Genomic DNA, 18,312 nt, shown 5'->3' with positions numbered 1-18,312 from the left:
ATTACCCCTGGGTCTTTGTGTATGTGCATATGTCCTGTAGACCCCACGACCAGCGTCGAGATGTGGAGAGAATCGCCCGAGGGCTTGGTCAAAGAGGGGGACACAGTGGAGATCCGTTGCCAAGGCGACGGTAACCCCCCAGCACCCATCATTTTCAACAGAGAAGAAGTGAGAATAGCCTGTTTTTTTTCTTTTTTTAATTCTGAGCCGTTTTTTTTCAGATGGGAGGCTGTAAAGCATTGGGGATAAAGCAGACATCTGTTCCACATTGAGTTTGATTTGCGTGGAGTGAACGGTACCAGTAGTGATTTGTAGCGTTACGGGGGGTTTCATTTAATGACTAAATTAATCTGATCTCTAGAATGACTTGCTCATAAAGGTCTGTTTGATTGGATTAGTGTAGTCTTAAAACTTTTTTCAATTTACATGAAATATAACACTCTTAAGGAAAGGCCCTATTTGCATGTTAAATGAGTAACAGTACTTACAAGCTGTGTGTTTGTTGTCCACAAAGACTGCTTTACATTGTGACAAACAATCCACATGAAAACGTCACACACAGTTGGACTGACTTCATCACAAAAGCTCTTTTTTTCGGTTTAGTTTCATTATTTGAAACTAAATACATAGTTTATCAAACGCTTTTTGGAGTACGGGTTAACTGATTAAAACTGGAATAACACAAATATGACTATGGGAATTAATCAAATAAATCCTAAATTAATCATTTTTATAATAAATATATAAACATTATATGTACAAAGTATACAGTATATGTTACATTATATTACAAATATATTATTTCATTTAATTTTCAATGAATCAATCAGTGTAGTTGCCCTTTGCCTAGAATTTGCAAAAACGTTAGATAAATAAAATAGAAGAGAAAGAAATAGAACAGTAATAAAATAGAAAGATCAAATAAGAATCAAAAAGAAATCAAAAAGAAGAAATTGCTCTGAAAGTGATCCCAATGATTTTGATTCCAAGTGATGTTATCTCTTGTATGGACTGCACTGTTCTCATAACATTTGTAAAACGTTATGATTGTAGTTACATGTTATGTTATACAGTAGTTGGTGTTCTCTGTGTAAACATGCCTTGAAGGTCCAGTGCATGAAATTTAGCGGCATTTAGCGGTGAGGTTGTGAATTGCAACCAACAACTCACTCCACCCCTACTTTTCAAAGAACTACGGTGGCTGACACAGAACAAAAAGATGTTTGTCACGTTTTTGCTTCTTTGTTGAAGGAGATAACATATTTACGAAACAGGCTTTCGTTTTAGGGCTAATGTAGAAACAACATGGCCAATTCAACATAGTTAATAGACTGTCAATAGATCCTCTAAAAATGACACATTGGACCTTTAAAAGAACCTCAATATGAGTGTATCTCAATGTTAGTATTAGATAACACCTATTTACCCATGTCCTGCAGTCAGATGTGGAGCTGGACGTCTATGATGGTGTCCTGATTCTGAATGAGGTGTCTCGGGCAGACAGCGGTGTGTATGAATGTCATTCCCTGAATATGGATGCACCAGACCATGAGGAGGTGGGGGAGAGCATGCAGCTTATTGTGCACTGTGAGTTATCCAGATTATTCTCATGCCACTTTAATGCAAATATACTCTGCATTGGTTTGCTGATTGTGTGTATTAAAGGGATAGTTTACTTAAAAATGAAAATCCTATCATTAGTTTTGTTGGCTGTATGTTGTATTCATTGTCAAAGTGTTTGCGACGGTCAGCCTCGGTCACCATTGACTTTCATTGTATGAATAAAGTATGGAAAAGTATTTGTTCACAAGGCTTTTACTTTTTATTGCATGTGTTTTTCGTGTGTGTAGATCTGGACCCTGCTGTGGTGGTGCCCAAAGAGTCAGAGGTCATGCTGAAAGGAGAGAGTCTGACCGCCACCTGTAATGCCCTGTCATCATTAGAGACCTCTACTGTGTGGTTTAAGGTATTCTGCATCTGAAGATTCACACTCCTTTGAGTTTATACCTGTTCACACCATCCGTTCACTGTATTTGTTTGTACACATTTGTCTGTGTACAGGATGGTGTTAAGGCAGAAAAAGGACACATACTGCAGCTGCAGGATGCCACGTTCGACACAGCTGGACAGTATGACTGCGATGTGACTGTTCCATCACTCCCGGGCCTGCAAACCAGCGGCTCCGTCCATATTCTTGTGCATGGTGAGCAGCGAGCTTATCGTCAAATCACCTTTCTTGTCTTCTAAATGCAAATGATGTAAATGTGTTTGAGAATACTAGTTTATGGATATCATTAAAACGAACATATTCATACTGAAAGACAAAAAACGTCACTTTTGATTTCATGGGGACTTCAAATCTGAGTGCAGACACCATTGAGATCTTTCTTTTGAAGACACATACTTTCGAATTTGAGAAGCCAATTGTCTCCCAATTTCATACCACAGTCTAGAAGAAATGTTTGTTAATTTTCCTATGGTTTGGGTTACATGAGACACTTTTAATAGATACCATATGCAGATAGTTTGCCAGTCCTCGTGTTTCTTTAAAACCTCTGTGAATCAGCATTTCTGTAATCCTGCCTATGTAAAACACTGTTACTGGATATCTGTCCCCAGGTGCACCCCAGATCAAGGATGCAGAGAGGGAGATTGAGCTGACAGAGAAGGTGGGAGGGTGGGTCAATTTGACCTGTGAGGTGAGAGGTGTGCCCAGACCCTTCGTCACATGGAGCATCTCTGGCAGTCAGGTAACAATCACAGTTCATCTGTCATCCCTCCCACTGCCACTCATGTGATGTGTTTTGCTTGAATTGTTAGGGGTCAAGCCCCTAAGGGGCGGAGACCCCTATTGTATCCGTTAGTTTTCTTCTTATTATTATTTTTGTACTGTCTGTGTTGTTTTTTTCAGAGTTGGCGTGAGGTTGTTAAAAGAGAGACGGAGGACCAGGTCTACAGTATTGTGGTGCTTAAAGTTAGCACTGATACACTTGCGATCTGCAATTCAACAAATGACTTTGGGATTGAGATCAAAGCGTACAATATCAGGAGCAGTAAGAGTCATTTTTTATCTTTTAAACTAAATTTATATGTACACTGTAAACGATTTTAGGAAAGGTACTGGTAATTTTTAGCCAGTACATATCTGTTAACTTGACAGAAATTTTCGTTAACACTTAAACGCAATGCAGTGATAAATTTAAAATACAGATGAAACTATAGGAAATTTACAGTATATTGTGCCATATTTTTTGTTTTTTTACAGTCTGTTATATGAATTTTATTTATATTTCACATAATTCATAAAATATATTGGATTTATATGATGTTTTATTAGTTACAGAGTTATTATAGTTTTATTTTTAGTTTATTTGTAGTTTGACTAATATTTTAAATTATCTTTTATTTTGAGATTTTTATGTTAATTTTAGTAACATTTTTAGCAATTTTCTTATATACTCTTGTCGTTTTATTATTTGATTTTATATGCTGCCATATAAAATTAATAAAAATAATAAATTATTTTAGTTATTAAATATATAAATAATATAATATATAAATAATATATTTTAGTTTTTGTTTATTTCTGAGGCAAAATTTAAAAAATTTGGTTTAAGCTTTTCCATTGATTTTTAGGCCAATATTTTATTTTATTTTTATAAACAGAAACTTTTTCAAGTTTTAATTTTATTAAACTACAATTACCCTCATTTTGCAAAAAATTGTTGAGATATGAAGGTAGCTAAAGGTAATGTTGTCTCTTGTGTTCTCCCAGTTCCATTCTCTCAGACTCCCACAGCGAGAAAAACTTCAGGTAATGATACCTCCATCTGTATCTATCTGAACTGATTGCCCGTCTTATACCAACTCCAACTAGTCCATTTCACCCAAGCAAAATCTATCCCTACCAAACACTGAAACATCAGCTGATGCGCTTGAATAATTCATAGGTTTTATATGGTGAAACTTGTGCAGCAGCTCGGTTAGTTGGCTTCTTCATGTCGGCCTCTGGGCATATTTAAAATTCTGTATGAAGAAAAGTCAGCGAGCAACAAAAAATTGAAGTAGACATTACTTCAGATAGTGGGGCAGATCCGGCACCAAATGATTTTCCAAGATGAATGTATAATCAGCTGCATGTGAATATTTTAACAAATGTTTTGAAGTGCTGGGCCACTACTGCGTCTGTTAAGCTATTATGGTTAACGTTGTGGTGGCGGCCAGCTGTTTTATGGAGTAGATTGAACTTGTAAAATTCATTCCCAGACGATTGTTTGCTGTCTCTCCATGTGTTTATTTATAGCACTTTGTCATGCTTACTCAGAATACTTTTTCTTTATTTGACTCTTAGTAATATGACTCTATTATTGCTTCTTGCATCCAACACTATAATTACATGTTTCATGAAGCTCATATTAAACATGTCTCAGATGTACAGCAGGAACATGCGTGCTTCAACATGAATTCAAACTTTCCATCTGATAGTCATTCAAAGCTGCAATCTCTACCTTTTTTTGTTTCATTTACGTAAAGTAACCAGCAATTTTATGTTCTGGTACAGTATTTCACCGATGTTAAATGTATGCCACCTGAAACTGTATTGTGTTTCGCATTGAGAAATAATCTTTTTTGAAATATTAATAATCATTAGATATCATAAATCATAATAACATGGACGTCATTTATTTTCTCTTTCCAGTGGATAATAGTGGTGTGATTATTGTGGTCATTATTGTAAGCATCCTGTTGTTGGCCATCCTGGGCAGCGTCTTCTACTTCCTGTATAAAAAGGGCAAGTTACCGTGTGGACGTTCAGGCAAGCAGGAAATGTATGTGTGATGCTCTTAATCCTTTTTATAGCCTGTATAACAAATATAAGTTTGTAGAGTCTGGTCAGCAAGTTTGACCAGAGAAGCATTCAAAAAAATCACCCCAAAACCTAAATTCTTTCATTTACTCACCCTCATGTCATTTCAAACCTGTATGACTTTCACACTTCTGCAGAACACAAAAGAAGATATTTTGAAGAATGTCGGTAACCAAACAACACTTACCCCACTGACAAAACCACAGACACATTTCTCAAAATATTTTCTTTTGTGTTCTGCAGAATAAAGAGTCATGTATAGATTTTGAATGACATGAGGGTTAATACTGTAAATGATGACAGAATTTATATTTTTGGTTGAAATTGGTTGACATTCATGCTTGTCTTTTGTTAAGTGACAGATATATCTAACACAGTAAAACACATTTTGAATAGTCCTTGATGTTATACAGTCTGCTGTATCGCGTGTTAATCTCTACAGCATTAATACCTACAGCACCAAGGAGAAGACCAATAAAGATGACATTGTCGTAGAGATGAAAGCCAACAAAACGGAAGACTCTGTGCTATTAAAGGTCGTCAATGGAGACAAAAAACCACCCACTGATCAGGTGACCATGTACACTGAGATTTCAAAAACTCTTTCATTGTCATTTTCTATGTAACTAACTTTTTTCGGTTGCTCTCTTGGGTAAAGAACACCGCACTGAGCTCATAAAATGGAATTTTGTGCCTCCCTTCTGGCCCGATCAAGTCTGAAGACCTGGAGGACTTCTTTATGTGAAGCAGTCGCCTTCTCTGGACGTAGTGGAGTGTTTGCGATCAACAAATGCTTGGGTAAACAGGACTCTAGGAAGTTGTTCTGTTTTTTTCTACTGTCATTTTGTCTTCAGTTGTCATTTTTGTTATTTTAAAACGTGTATATATTATAAATATATTTTGTTATTGCTCCTATTTCTGACCTGTTTGATTGAAAGTCTTTTTAAAGCTCTGTAAGCAAATCATTTTGTTTCTCATTCCTTGCATAACAGTCTAGAAACAAGTAAACTGTGTTTACATAAACGTCTAAAGTTTCAATGATTTCAACCTTCAGATTCCTTTGGACTCGCTGAAGTCCTACTAGTTTGGCAGAGTAGAGATATACAGTATATTCGATAAATAGATGAGTAAATGTTCCAGTAAATCTCAATGGACCAAATAGTTTAGATGCTGTTAAAAAGATCTTTTCAATAGGGCGATAAACTCGGTTAAAAGATCAACAAAACAGGGACTAAATTCATTAAACAGAACTGATGTTACGGTCCAATTTCATCAAACTACTGCAGAGCTCATGTACTGTTTGTAAATAGATGTAGGGAAGAATGTTGTTGCTCCTGGGGTTTGGACTGCTGAGGGGAATTACGGCTGCCCCTGTTTCTGCCTCGACTGCAGTGCCTGCGGAGATGCGTCTGCGTTTTACTTCAATGTTAGTTACACTGAAACCGTTCTGTTGTGTCTTGTTTGTTTTGCGCATGTCTTTGTATGTGGTGAAGCGAAGGTTATTTTGTTTTAATAAAACGCCAATATGTGTTGTTTCAGCCTAATCCCCTTTGGCTTATAAATATTTTTCATTGGGTTTCATTTTTTTGGAAGGCTCCAGTGCAACGTCATTCAGGCGTTATTGTCTTGGTTTTAATGTACATAGTTTTTCCTGTTTACATGTCGTTTAATGTGGCTGACATGACTTTTACATTTAAGAACACACGTGCTACATGAATGACAGACATACACCAGCCACAATAACTTGACTAATATTACAATCCCCTCTTCCATACTTTGATGAGTAAGTTTTGATTGTGACTTGGCTCGTGTTTTGTTTTTGCATCACATCCTATAGTTAAATTACATCATTTACTTTTCCTTTGCATTTGTCTCCCGAGAACCAGCAAAACGGCTTTGATATTTAGCATTTTTACTTAAATGAAGGTTGTGGTTGAAATAAAATTTATATTTTTTATTTTCTCCTTTAGTGGATATCAGGTCTTGCTTGATCATGAATTGTGCTTAGGCTCTTAAGGATGTAACCGGTATACAGTCACATTTATTCAGCAATAAATGTATTGTTAAAATAGCAGTTTATTCATCGTTATGTTGTTTAAAGATTAGTGTGAGATATTTAAGACTTTTGTCAGAACACTGCTGAGCTTCTGCATTATTACACTGGTCCATGCAACTTTACCTGCCTGTTCATGTGAGGATTTATGTTGAGATAGCACACTGTTATCATTATAGTGTTCAGATACACAGTGTTTTATGTTTGAAGTTTCACTCTTTGTAAATAAGGTACTTGTGATTTGCATTTATTGCTTGCATTTTTATACCTTTTTTGGCCAACAATTCCAAATAAAGATATGTTACATTCAATGTCTTGCCAGTTTCTCCAGAACATGTATGTTGATGCATATTTTTAGAATCCAAGCATAAAAAGTGCATTTCTTTCCAGGTCAGCCTGATCTTTGTCCTGTTGTGTTTCTTTCATCACACTTTAACCCAGAACTGTGATGTCTACCCGCACTCTGCCCACAGTGCCCTTTGCATCTCTGATGAGTTTCAACCACAGTTTCCATGGTATCAGCTATTGCAAAGATGAGTTTGGAGACATTTAGCTGTATTGAAGTGTTATAAATGTTAGTATTGAATATTCAGAGGAAATTGTTATTAGTAGCTCGACTATTCATAGCCTGAAAACTTGAACTTGTTTTATGTATCAATATTGTCTGTGATGTTTTTGCCAAAATTCCTGAGATAAATAAAAAAATAGACAATGCAGTACAAATAGCTGTTAATAAAATGTAGATAGCTTAGCTCAGATCATTTGGTGATAGTTCATTTGTTTAAGGGTTCTTAAGGGTATACTTCACCCAAAAATGACAATTCTGTCGTTTACTCACCTTCAAGTTGTTTCTAATCTGTATACATTTCTTTGTTCTGATGAACACAGAGAAAGATATTTGTAAGAATGCTTATAACCAAACAGATTTTGTCCCCCTATCGACTACTGTAGTAGGAAAAATTACTTTATCATTTTTTTGTTCTGTTGGACACAAAAGAAGACATTTTGAAGAATGTAGGACAGCAAACAGTTCTGGGGCACTCTTGACTTCCATTGTATTTTTTCCTACCATGGTAGTCAATGGGGGGGCAAAATCTGTCTGGTTATAAGCATTCTTCCAAATATCTTTCTCTGTGTTCATCAGAACAAAGAAATTTATACAGACTTGGAACAACTCGAAGGTGATTAAATGATGACAGAATTTTCATTTTTGGGTGAAGTATCACTTTAACATCTCTGACATTTGACTGCAGACTTCAGCATCATCGAATGTTGACTTCTTCTGAAACTATAGGTACCTTAAGGTTGTAAAACACACTGCAACTAAACTACACCCAAGTTTATTTTCAGACTGATTTTGTCTATGCTTGTAATTGATGTTTAATCCTTTAAATGTCAGAAGTTCCCACTGTTAAAAAAATTGAGCCATGTGTTCATGTGTACAGCAATAAAAACACAGAATGGTACAGATATTTTTATTTATAACATGATATTGCAATAATTCAAGTGGGCTGGATTGATTTGTATTTGTGAGTGCCAAAATTAGAAAAATAGGCCTACTGAACGTTATATTGGATGTAACAATTCACACTATGATTTCTTTGTAGAAATGTACTTCATTTAAAAGTACAATAATAAATCCATGTTCAAAACCGCCTGCTTGCTTTACTCAGTCTGGTGATCCCATACATTTGCAATGAGTTATATTTTAGAGCACGTATTGGCCAACAGTGCCATCTAGTTGACATTAGTTGCATAATCCCTGTTAAATCACCATGTCTGGGAATCATAAACGTTAAAAAATGTATGAATATTTGTGTTGCCTTCTCGAGAGAAAAAAGTGGTCACGTTCTAAATTTGCTAAAGTAGTCCATAAGAATATATGAAAGCCGCAAAGACTACCAGCAGTTTGGGGCAGTGGTCTCAAAGGGTTTCAAAAGTGATTGCAGGTATAAATGGGCCACCTTTTGGTAAACGTGTAATTTAGATACAGGGTTGTTGTTTTTCTTTTCTTTATTACTTTTGTTAATTTTAAGGTCCAGTTATAATATTTCAATTTGAATACAGTTCATAAAATTTGTTATTTGAGATCATGAGCTCCAGGCTCATGACTAAAAGCACGTGCGCCAACAAAACACAGACATCAGTTTCACTCACCGCATGCGGTTCATGTCCGGCATCTTTTAGCGCTGGTACGGCTCCATATATCAGTTTCAAACGATCTCCAAATCCAGCGTTATATCCACCGTTTATATAACATTCATCACCCAAATGCAGTGAACAAACAAACACCTGAACTTCGCGAACGTATGCTCTCTCTCTCTCTCCTGCACACAAGTGAAAGTGACGTCTGCGCATGCTCCTTCTCCTGCTCTCGTTGCTGCCGCGTGGGCGTGCCGCGTGCTTTTCCGGGATAATTGTCCAATAAGGGACTAAGAAAAATAGTTACGAAACAGTTTTATATGTTCGAAAAAACCTTCCGAAACCTGTACGATCGCTGGGGGAGTGTATCGAGCACAGAAATACTACACTGTAAAAAAAATATCGTAAAAAACGGTTAAATCACTGGCAGCAGCGGCTGCCAAACAAAAACCATAAAATTAAGATGAAACTCCGTAAATCAAATAATAGGGAAAAACATTACATTTACGTATTTTTTCTTTAAATGTTTTACAGGGAAACACAGTTATTTCACAGACTTTTCCTTAATTATTACGATCAAACACCTTCAATAAAGTGACTGCACATAAGGCTTTACAGAAAAATACTGTTATTTTATGCTTCTTTTTCTGAATTATAATGATAAGCCTCCTTAAACTATGTGAAAGTACTAATGTTCTGCAGAAAAACACTGTTATTTTACAGTTTCTTTCCTGAATTTTTTCAGTCAAATACAGTAAATGCACTTAATGTTCTGTAACTTTACAGATATTGTCCATGAATTACTAGTCAGATACTGTCAATAAAATGAAAAACACATGTTTAGGATTGTAGAATAACATTTTATTTAGGTAAAAATATTAATCATGAACACAATCACCATAATTTGTAAAAGTACACTCGGAATACACAAAGATTAACTTCTTTACAGTACAGAATTACAGTATACGCTTTAAACAAATGGTTGAATATAATAAAGTAAATAATAAGTACATCACCATACAATACATTCATCAAATTCTTATAAAACAAACTTTTAATCCTGGAGAAATACAAAACAGTTTCAAGTTGTNAAATGCAAATGATGTAAATGTGTTTGAGAATACTAGTTTATGGATATCATTAAAACGAACATATTCATACTGAAAGACAAAAAACGTCACTTTTGATTTCATGGGGACTTCAAATCTGAGTGCAGACACCATTGAGATCTTTCTTTTGAAGACACATACTTTCGAATTTGAGAAGCCAATTGTCTCCCAATTTCATACCACAGTCTAGAAGAAATGTTTGTTAATTTTCCTATGGTTTGGGTTACATGAGACACTTTTAATAGATACCATATGCAGATAGTTTGCCAGTCCTCGTGTTTCTTTAAAACCTCTGTGAATCAGCATTTCTGTAATCCTGCCTATGTAAAACACTGTTACTGGATATCTGTCCCCAGGTGCACCCCAGATCAAGGATGCAGAGAGGGAGATTGAGCTGACAGAGAAGGTGGGAGGGTGGGTCAATTTGACCTGTGAGGTGAGAGGTGTGCCCAGACCCTTCGTCACATGGAGCATCTCTGGCAGTCAGGTAACAATCACAGTTCATCTGTCATCCCTCCCACTGCCACTCATGTGATGTGTTTTGCTTGAATTGTTAGGGGTCAAGCCCCAAAGGGGCGGAGACCCCTATTGTATCCGTTAGTTTTCTTCTTATTATTATTTTTGTACTGTCTGTGTTGTTTTTTTCAGAGTTGGCGTGAGGTTGTTAAAAGAGAGACGGAGGACCAGGTCTACAGTATTGTGGTGCTTAAAGTTAGCACTGATACACTTGCGATCTGCAATTCAACAAATGACTTTGGGATTGAGATCAAAGCGTACAATATCAGGAGCAGTAAGAGTCATTTTTTATCTTTTAAACTAAATTTATATGTACACTGTAAACGATTTTAGGAAAGGTACTGGTAATTTTTAGCCAGTACATATCTGTTAACTTGACAGAAATTTTCGTTAACACTTAAACGCAATGCAGTGATAAATTTAAAATACAGATGAAACTATAGGAAATTTACAGTATATTGTGCCATATTTTTTGTTTTTTTACAGTCAGTTATATGAATTTTATTTATATTTCACATAATTCATAAAATATATTGGATTTATATGATGTTTTATTAGTTACAGAGTTATTATAGTTTTATTTTTAGTTTATTTGTAGTTTGACTAATATTTTAAATTAACTTTTATTTTGAGATTTTTATGTTAATTTTAGTAACATTTTTAGCAATTTTCTTATATACTCTTGTCGTTTTATTATTTGATTTTATATGCTGCCATATAAAATTAATAAAAATAATAAATTATTTTAGTTATTAAATATATAAATAATATAATATATAAATAATATATTTTAGTTTTTGTTTATTTCTGAGGCAAAATTTAAAAAATATGGTTTAAGCTTTTCCATTGATTTTTAGGCCAATATTTTATTTTATTTTTATAAACAGAAACTTTTTCAAGTTTTAATTTTATTAAACTACAATTACCCTCATTTTGCAAAAAATTGTTGAGATATGAAGGTAGCTAAAGGTAATGTTGTCTCTTGTGTTCTCCCAGTTCCATTCTCTCAGACTCCCACAGCGAGAAAAACTTCAGGTAATGATACCTCCATCTGTATCTATCTGAACTGATTGCCCGTCTTATACCAACTCCAACTAGTCCATTTCACCCAAGCAAAATCAATCCCTACCAAACACTGAAACATCAGCTGATGCGCTTGAATAATTCATAGGTTTTATATGGTGAAACTTGTGCAGCAGCTCGGTTAGTTGGCTTCTTCATGTCGGCCTCTGGGCATATTTAAAATTCTGTATGAAGAAAAGTCAGCGAGCAACAAAAAATTGAAGTAGACATTACTTCAGATAGTGGGGCAGATCCGGCACCAAATGATTTTCCAAGATGAATGTATAATCAGCTGCATGTGAATATTTTAACAAATGTTTTGAAGTGCTGGGCCACAACTGCGTCTGTTAAGCTATTATGGTTAACGTTGTGGTGGCGGCCAGCTGTTTTATGGAGTAGATTGAACTTGTAAAATTCATTCCCAGACGATTGTTTGCTGTCTCTCCATGTGTTTATTTATAGCACTTTGTCATGCTTACTCAGAATACTTTTTCTTTATTTGACTCTTAGTAATATGACTCTATTATTGCTTCTTGCATCCAACACTATAATTACATGTTTCATGAAGCTCATATTAAACATGTCTCAGATGTACAGCAGGAACATGCGTGCTTCAACATGAATTCAAACTTTCCATCTGATAGTCATTCAAAGCTGCAATCTCTACCTTTTTTTGTTTCATTTACGTAAAGTAACCAGCAATTTTATGTTCTGGTACAGTATTTCACCGATGTTAAATGTATGCCACCTGAAACTGTATTGTGTTTCGCATTGAGAAATAATCTTTTTTGAAATATTAATAATCATTAGATATCATAAATCATAATAACATGGACGTCATTTATTTTCTCTTTCCAGTGGATAATAGTGGTGTGATTATTGTGGTCATTATTGTAAGCATCCTGTTGTTGGCCATCCTGGGCAGCGTCTTCTACTTCCTGTATAAAAAGGGCAAGTTACCGTGTGGACGTTCAGGCAAGCAGGAAATGTATGTGTGATGCTCTTAATCCTTTTTATAGCCTGTATAACAAATATAAGTTTGTAGAGTCTGGTCAGCAAGTTTGACCAGAGAAGCATTCAAAAAAATCACCCCAAAACCTAAATTCTTTCATTTACTCACCCTCATGTCATTTCAAACCTGTATGACTTTCACACTTCTGCAGAACACAAAAGAAGATATTTTGAAGAATGTCGGTAACCAAACAACACTTACCCCACTGACAAAACCACAGACACATTTCTCAAAATATTTTCTTTTGTGTTCTGCAGAATAAAGAGTCATGTATAGATTTTGAATGACATGAGGGTTAATACTGTAAATGATGACAGAATTTATATTTTTGGTTGAAATTGGTTGACATTCATGCTTGTCTTTTGTTAAGTGACAGATATATCTAACACAGTAAAACACATTTTGAATAGTCCTTGATGTTATACAGTCTGCTGTATCGCGTGTTAATCTCTACAGCATTAATACCTACAGCACCAAGGAGAAGACCAATAAAGATGACATTGTCGTAGAGATGAAAGCCAACAAAACGGAAGACTCTGTGCTATTAAAGGTCGTCAATGGAGACAAAAAACCACCCACTGATCAGGTGACCATGTACACTGAGATTTCAAAAACTCTTTCATTGTCATTTTCTATGTAACTAACTTTTTTCGGTTGCTCTCTTGGGTAAAGAACACCGCACTGAGCTCATAAAATGGAATTTTGTGCCTCCCTTCTGGCCCGATCAAGTCTGAAGACCTGGAGGACTTCTTTATGTGAAGCAGTCGCCTTCTCTGGACGTAGTGGAGTGTTTGCGATCAACAAATGCTTGGGTAAACAGGACTCAAGGAAGTTGTTCTGTTTTTTTCTACTGTCATTTTGTCTTCAGTTGTCATTTTTGTTATTTTAAAACGTGTATATATTATAAATATATTTTGTTATTGCTCCTATTTCTGACCTGTTTGATTGAAAGTCTTTTTAAAGCTCTGTAAGCAAATCATTTTGTTTCTCATTCCTTGCATAACAGTCTAGAAACAAGTAAACTGTGTTTACATAAACGTCTAAAGTTTCAATGATTTCAACCTTCAGATTCCTTTGGACTCGCTGAAGTCCTACTAGTTTGGCAGAGTAGAGATATACAGTATATTCGATAAAAAGATGAGTAAATGTTCCAGTAAATCTCAATGGACCAAATAGTTTAGATGCTGTTAAAAAGATCTTTTCAATAGGGCGATAAACTCGGTTAAAAGATCAACAAAACAGGGACTAAATTCATTAAACAGAACTGATGTTACGGTCCAATTTCATCAAACTACTGCAGAGCTCATGTACTGTTTGTAAATAGATGTAGGGAAGAATGTTGTTGCTCCTGGGGTTTGGACTGCTGAGGGGAATTACGGCTGCCCCTGTTTCTGCCTCGACTGCAGTGCCTGCGGAGATGCGTCTGCGTTTTACTTCAATGTTAGTTACACTGAAACCGTTCTGTTGTGTCTTGTTTGTTTTGCGCATGTCTTTGTATGTGGTGAAGCGAAGGTTATTTTGTTTTAATAAAACGCCAAAATGTGTTGTTTCAGCCTAATCCCCTTTGGCTTATAAATATTTTTCATTGGGTTTCATTTTTTTGGAAGGCTCCAGTGCAACGTCATTCAGGCGTTATTGTCTTGGTTTTAATGTACATAGTTTTTCCTGTTTACATGTCGTTTAATGTGGCTGACATGACTTTTACATTTAAGAACACACGTGCTACATGAATGACAGACATACACCAGCCACAATAACTTGACTAATATTACAATCCCCTCTTCCATACTTTGATGAGTAAGTTTTGATTGTGACTTGGCTCGTGTTTTGTTTTTGCATCACATCCTATAGTTAAATTACATCATTTAATTTTCCTTTGCATTTGTCTCCCGAGAACCAGCAAAACGGCTTTGATATTTAGCATTTTTACTTAAATGAAGGTTGTGGTTGAAATAAAATTTATATTTTTTATTTTCTCCTTTAGTGGATATCAGGTCTTGCTTGATCATGAATTGTGCTTAGGCTCTTAAGGATGTAACCGGTATACAGTCACATTTATTCAGCAATAAATGTATTGTTAAAATAGCAGTTTATTCATCGTTATGTTGTTTAAAGATTAGTGTGAGATATTTAAGACTTTTGTCAGAACACTGCTGAGCTTCTGCATTATTACACTGGTCCATGCAACTTTACCTGCCTGTTCATGTGAGGATTTATGTTGAGATAGCACACTGTTATCATTATAGTGTTCAGATACACAGTGTTTTATGTTTGAAGTTTCACTCTTTGTAAATAAGGTACTTGTGATTTGCATTTATTGCTTGCATTTTTATACCTTTTTTGGCCAACAATTCCAAATAAAGATATGTTACATTCAATGTCTTGCCAGTTTCTCCAGAACATGTATGTTGATGCATATTTTTAGAATCCAAGCATAAAAAGTGCATTTCTTTCCAGGTCAGCCTGATCTTTGTCCTGTTGTGTTTCTTTCATCACAATTTAACCCAGAACTGTGATGTCTACCCGCACTCTGCCCACAGTGCCCTTTGCATCTCTGATGAGTTTCAACCACAGTTTCCATGGTATCAGCTATTGCAAAGATGAGTTTGGAGACATTTAGCTGTATTGAAGTGTTATAAATGTTAGTATTGAATATTCAGAGGAAATTGTTATTAGTAGCTCGACTATTCATAGCCTGAAAACTTGAACTTGTTTTATGTATCAATATTGTCTGTGATGTTTTTGCCAAAATTCCTGAGATAAATAAAAAAATAGACAATGCAGTACAAATAGCTGTTAATAAAATGTAGATAGCTTAGCTCAGATCATTTGGTGATAGTTCATTTGTTTAAGGGTTCTTAAGGGTATACTTCACCCAAAAATGACAATTCTGTCGTTTACTCACCTTCAAGTTGTTTCTAATCTGTATACATTTCTTTGTTCTGATGAACACAGAGAAAGATATTTGAAAGAATGCTTATAACCAAACAGATTTTGTCCCCCTATCGACTACAGTAGTAGGAAAAATTACTTTATCATTTTTTTGTTCTGTTGGACACAAAAGAAGACATTTTGAAGAATGTAGGACAGCAAACAGTTCTGGGGCACTCTTGACTTCCATTGTATTTTTTCCTACCATGGTAGTCAATGGGGGGGCAAAATCTGTCTGGTTATAAGCATTCTTCCAAATATCTTTCTCTGTGTTCATCAGAACAAAGAAATTTATACAGACTTGGAACAACTCGAAGGTGAATAAATGATGACAGAATTTTCATTTTTGGGTGAAGTATCACTTTAACATCTCTGACATTTGACTGCAGACTTCAGCATCATCGAATGATGACTTCTTCTGAAACTATAGGTACCTTAAGGTTGTAAAACACACTGCAACTAAACTACACCCAAGTTTATTTTCAGACTGATTTTGTCTATGCTTGTAATTGATGTTTAATCCTTTAAATGTCAGAAGTTCCCACTGTTAAAAAAATTGAGCCATGTGTTCATGTGTACAGCAATAAAAACACAGAATGGTACAGATATTTTTATTTATAACATGATATTGCAATAATTCAAGTGGGCTGGATTGATTTGTATTTGTGAGTGCCAAAATTAGAAAAATAGGCCTACTGAACGTTATATTGGATGTAACAATTCACACTATGATTTCTTTGTAGAAATGTACTTCATTTAAAAGTACAATAATAAATCCATGTTCAAAACCGCCTGCTTGCTTTACTCAGTCTGGTGATCCCATACATTTGCAATGAGTTATATTTTAGAGCACGTATTGGCCAACAGTGCCATCTAGTTGACATTAGTTGCATAATCCCTGTTAAATCACCATGTCTGGGAATCATAAACGTTAAAAAATGTATGAATATTTGTGTTGCCTTCTCGAGAGAAAAAAGTGGTCACGTACTAAATTTGCTAAAGTAGTCCATAAGAATATATGAAAGCCGCAAAGACTACCAGCAGTTTGGGGCAGTGGTCTCAAAGGGTTTCAAAAGTGATTGCAGGTATAAATGGGCCACCTTTTGGTAAACGTGTAATTTAGATACAGGGTTGTTGTTTTTCTTTTCTTTATTACTTTTGTTAAATTTAAGGTCCAGTTATAATATTTCAATTTGAATACAGTTCATAAAATATGTTATTTGAGATCATGAGCTCCAGGCTCATGACTAAAAGCACGTGCGCCAACAAAACACAGACATCAGTTTCACTCACCGCATGCGGTTCATGTCCGGCATCTTTTAGCGCTGGGACGGCTCCATATATCAGTTTCAAACGATCTCCAAATCCAGCGTTATATCCACCGTTTATATAACATTCATCACCCAAATGCAGTGAACAAACAAACACCTGAACTTCGCGAACGTATGCTCTCTCTCTCTCCTGCACACAAGTGAAAGTGACGTCTGCGCATGCTCCTTCTCCTGCTCTCCTTGCTGCCGCGTGGGCGTGCCCGTGCTTTTCCGGGAGAATTGTCCAATAAGGGACTAAGAAAAATTGTTACGAAACAGTTTTATATGTTCGAAAAAAACTTTCCGAAACCTGTACGATCGCTGGGGGAGTGTATCGAGCACAGAAATACTACACTGTAAAAAAAATATCGTAAAAAAACGGTCAAATCACTGGCAGCAGCGGCTGCCAAACAAAAACCATAAAATTAAGATGAAACTCCGTAAATCAAATAATGGGAAAAACATTACATTTACGTAATTTTTCTTTAAATGTTTTACAGGGAAACACAGTTATTTCACAGACTTTTCCTTAATTATTACGATCAAACACCTTCAATAAAGTGACTGCACATAAGGTTTTACAGAAAAATACTGTTATTTTATGCTTTTTTTTCTGAATTATAATGATAAACCTCCTTAAACTATGTGAAAGTACTAATGTTCTGCAGAAAAACACTGTTATTTTACAGTTTCTTTCCTGAATTTTTTCAGTCAAATACTTAATACATAATGTCTGTAACTTTACAGATATTGGCCATGAATTACTAGTCAGATACTGTCAATAAAATGAAAAACACATGTTTAGATTGTAGAATAACATTTTATTTAGGTAAAGAAATTGTCATGGTTCTGCCCCACCTTGTCTTGCTTCTCTTGACCTAGTGGCAGAACCATGATAGAACCTCTTGTTTTATGTGGAGAGTGACGTTTTGTCCCTCATGGTCTTCCACTCTCCGGTGTGGCGTCTCTGTTCCCGCCCTTTCGTCTCGTTATTGTTTGTTAATTAGTTCATGTCCTGCACCTGTCCCCTCTTGATTTTCCCCTTTATTATGCCCTTGTGTCTTCTGTCTCGTGCTGGTTCATTGTTCTGTTGTGTTCTGTTTGTGTCATGTGGGTGAGTTATGTTCTGTAGTTAGTTTAGTTTATTGTGGTTATGTCAAGTGTTGTTATTATTTCTAGTCTAGTTAGTCCCTGTCCTTGTTGCTATGTTTTGTTATGTTCCCCCACGTGGGTCTTTGTTTTGTATTTTTTAGTTATATTAAAGTCTGTCTTGTTAACCCCTTACCCGCTGTCTGCTTGGGTCCTCTGTC

At 35.5% G+C, this 18,312-nt stretch overlaps 2 protein-coding genes across 3 annotated transcripts in view; both read left to right on the top strand.

Moving 5' to 3' along the window:
• The window catches only part of mcama (melanoma cell adhesion molecule a), a 39,872-nt gene extending 32,552 nt beyond the window's left edge, over positions 1-7,320 (top strand). The window contains exons 7-16 of one of the 2 annotated variants that reach the window (XM_057352942.1): positions 41-168; positions 1,440-1,587; positions 1,851-1,966; positions 2,062-2,203; positions 2,620-2,750; positions 2,912-3,053; positions 3,776-3,814; positions 4,700-4,829; positions 5,325-5,439; positions 5,526-7,320. In XM_057352942.1, coding sequence (XP_057208925.1) covers positions 41-168; positions 1,440-1,587; positions 1,851-1,966; positions 2,062-2,203; positions 2,620-2,750; positions 2,912-3,053; positions 3,776-3,814; positions 4,700-4,829; positions 5,325-5,439; positions 5,526-5,546 — 1,112 coding nt within the window. In that variant the 3' untranslated portion in view covers positions 5,547-7,320. Of the gene's footprint in view, positions 1-40; positions 169-1,439; positions 1,588-1,850; positions 1,967-2,061; positions 2,204-2,619; positions 2,751-2,911; positions 3,054-3,775; positions 3,815-4,699; positions 4,830-5,309; positions 5,440-5,525 lie in introns of both variants that reach the window. The other variant, XM_057352934.1, reaches the window with a different exon arrangement.
• A 48-nt stretch (positions 7,321-7,368) lies between these two features.
• Positions 7,369-15,228, top strand: LOC130546148 (cell surface glycoprotein MUC18-like). The gene is made up of 7 exons (XM_057321267.1): positions 7,369-7,435; positions 10,528-10,658; positions 10,820-10,961; positions 11,684-11,722; positions 12,608-12,737; positions 13,218-13,347; positions 13,434-15,228. Exons 1-7 carry the CDS (start codon positions 7,369-7,371, stop codon positions 13,452-13,454), a joined length of 660 nt encoding a protein of 219 aa, XP_057177250.1. The 3' UTR covers positions 13,455-15,228.
• Positions 15,229-18,312: the final 3,084 nt, after the last annotated feature.

This window comes from Triplophysa rosa, linkage group LG2, assembly GCF_024868665.1.
Source record: "Triplophysa rosa linkage group LG2, Trosa_1v2, whole genome shotgun sequence".
NCBI lineage: Eukaryota > Metazoa > Chordata > Actinopteri > Cypriniformes > Nemacheilidae > Triplophysa > Triplophysa rosa.
This window is presented reverse-complemented; position numbering and strand designations above follow the sequence as displayed.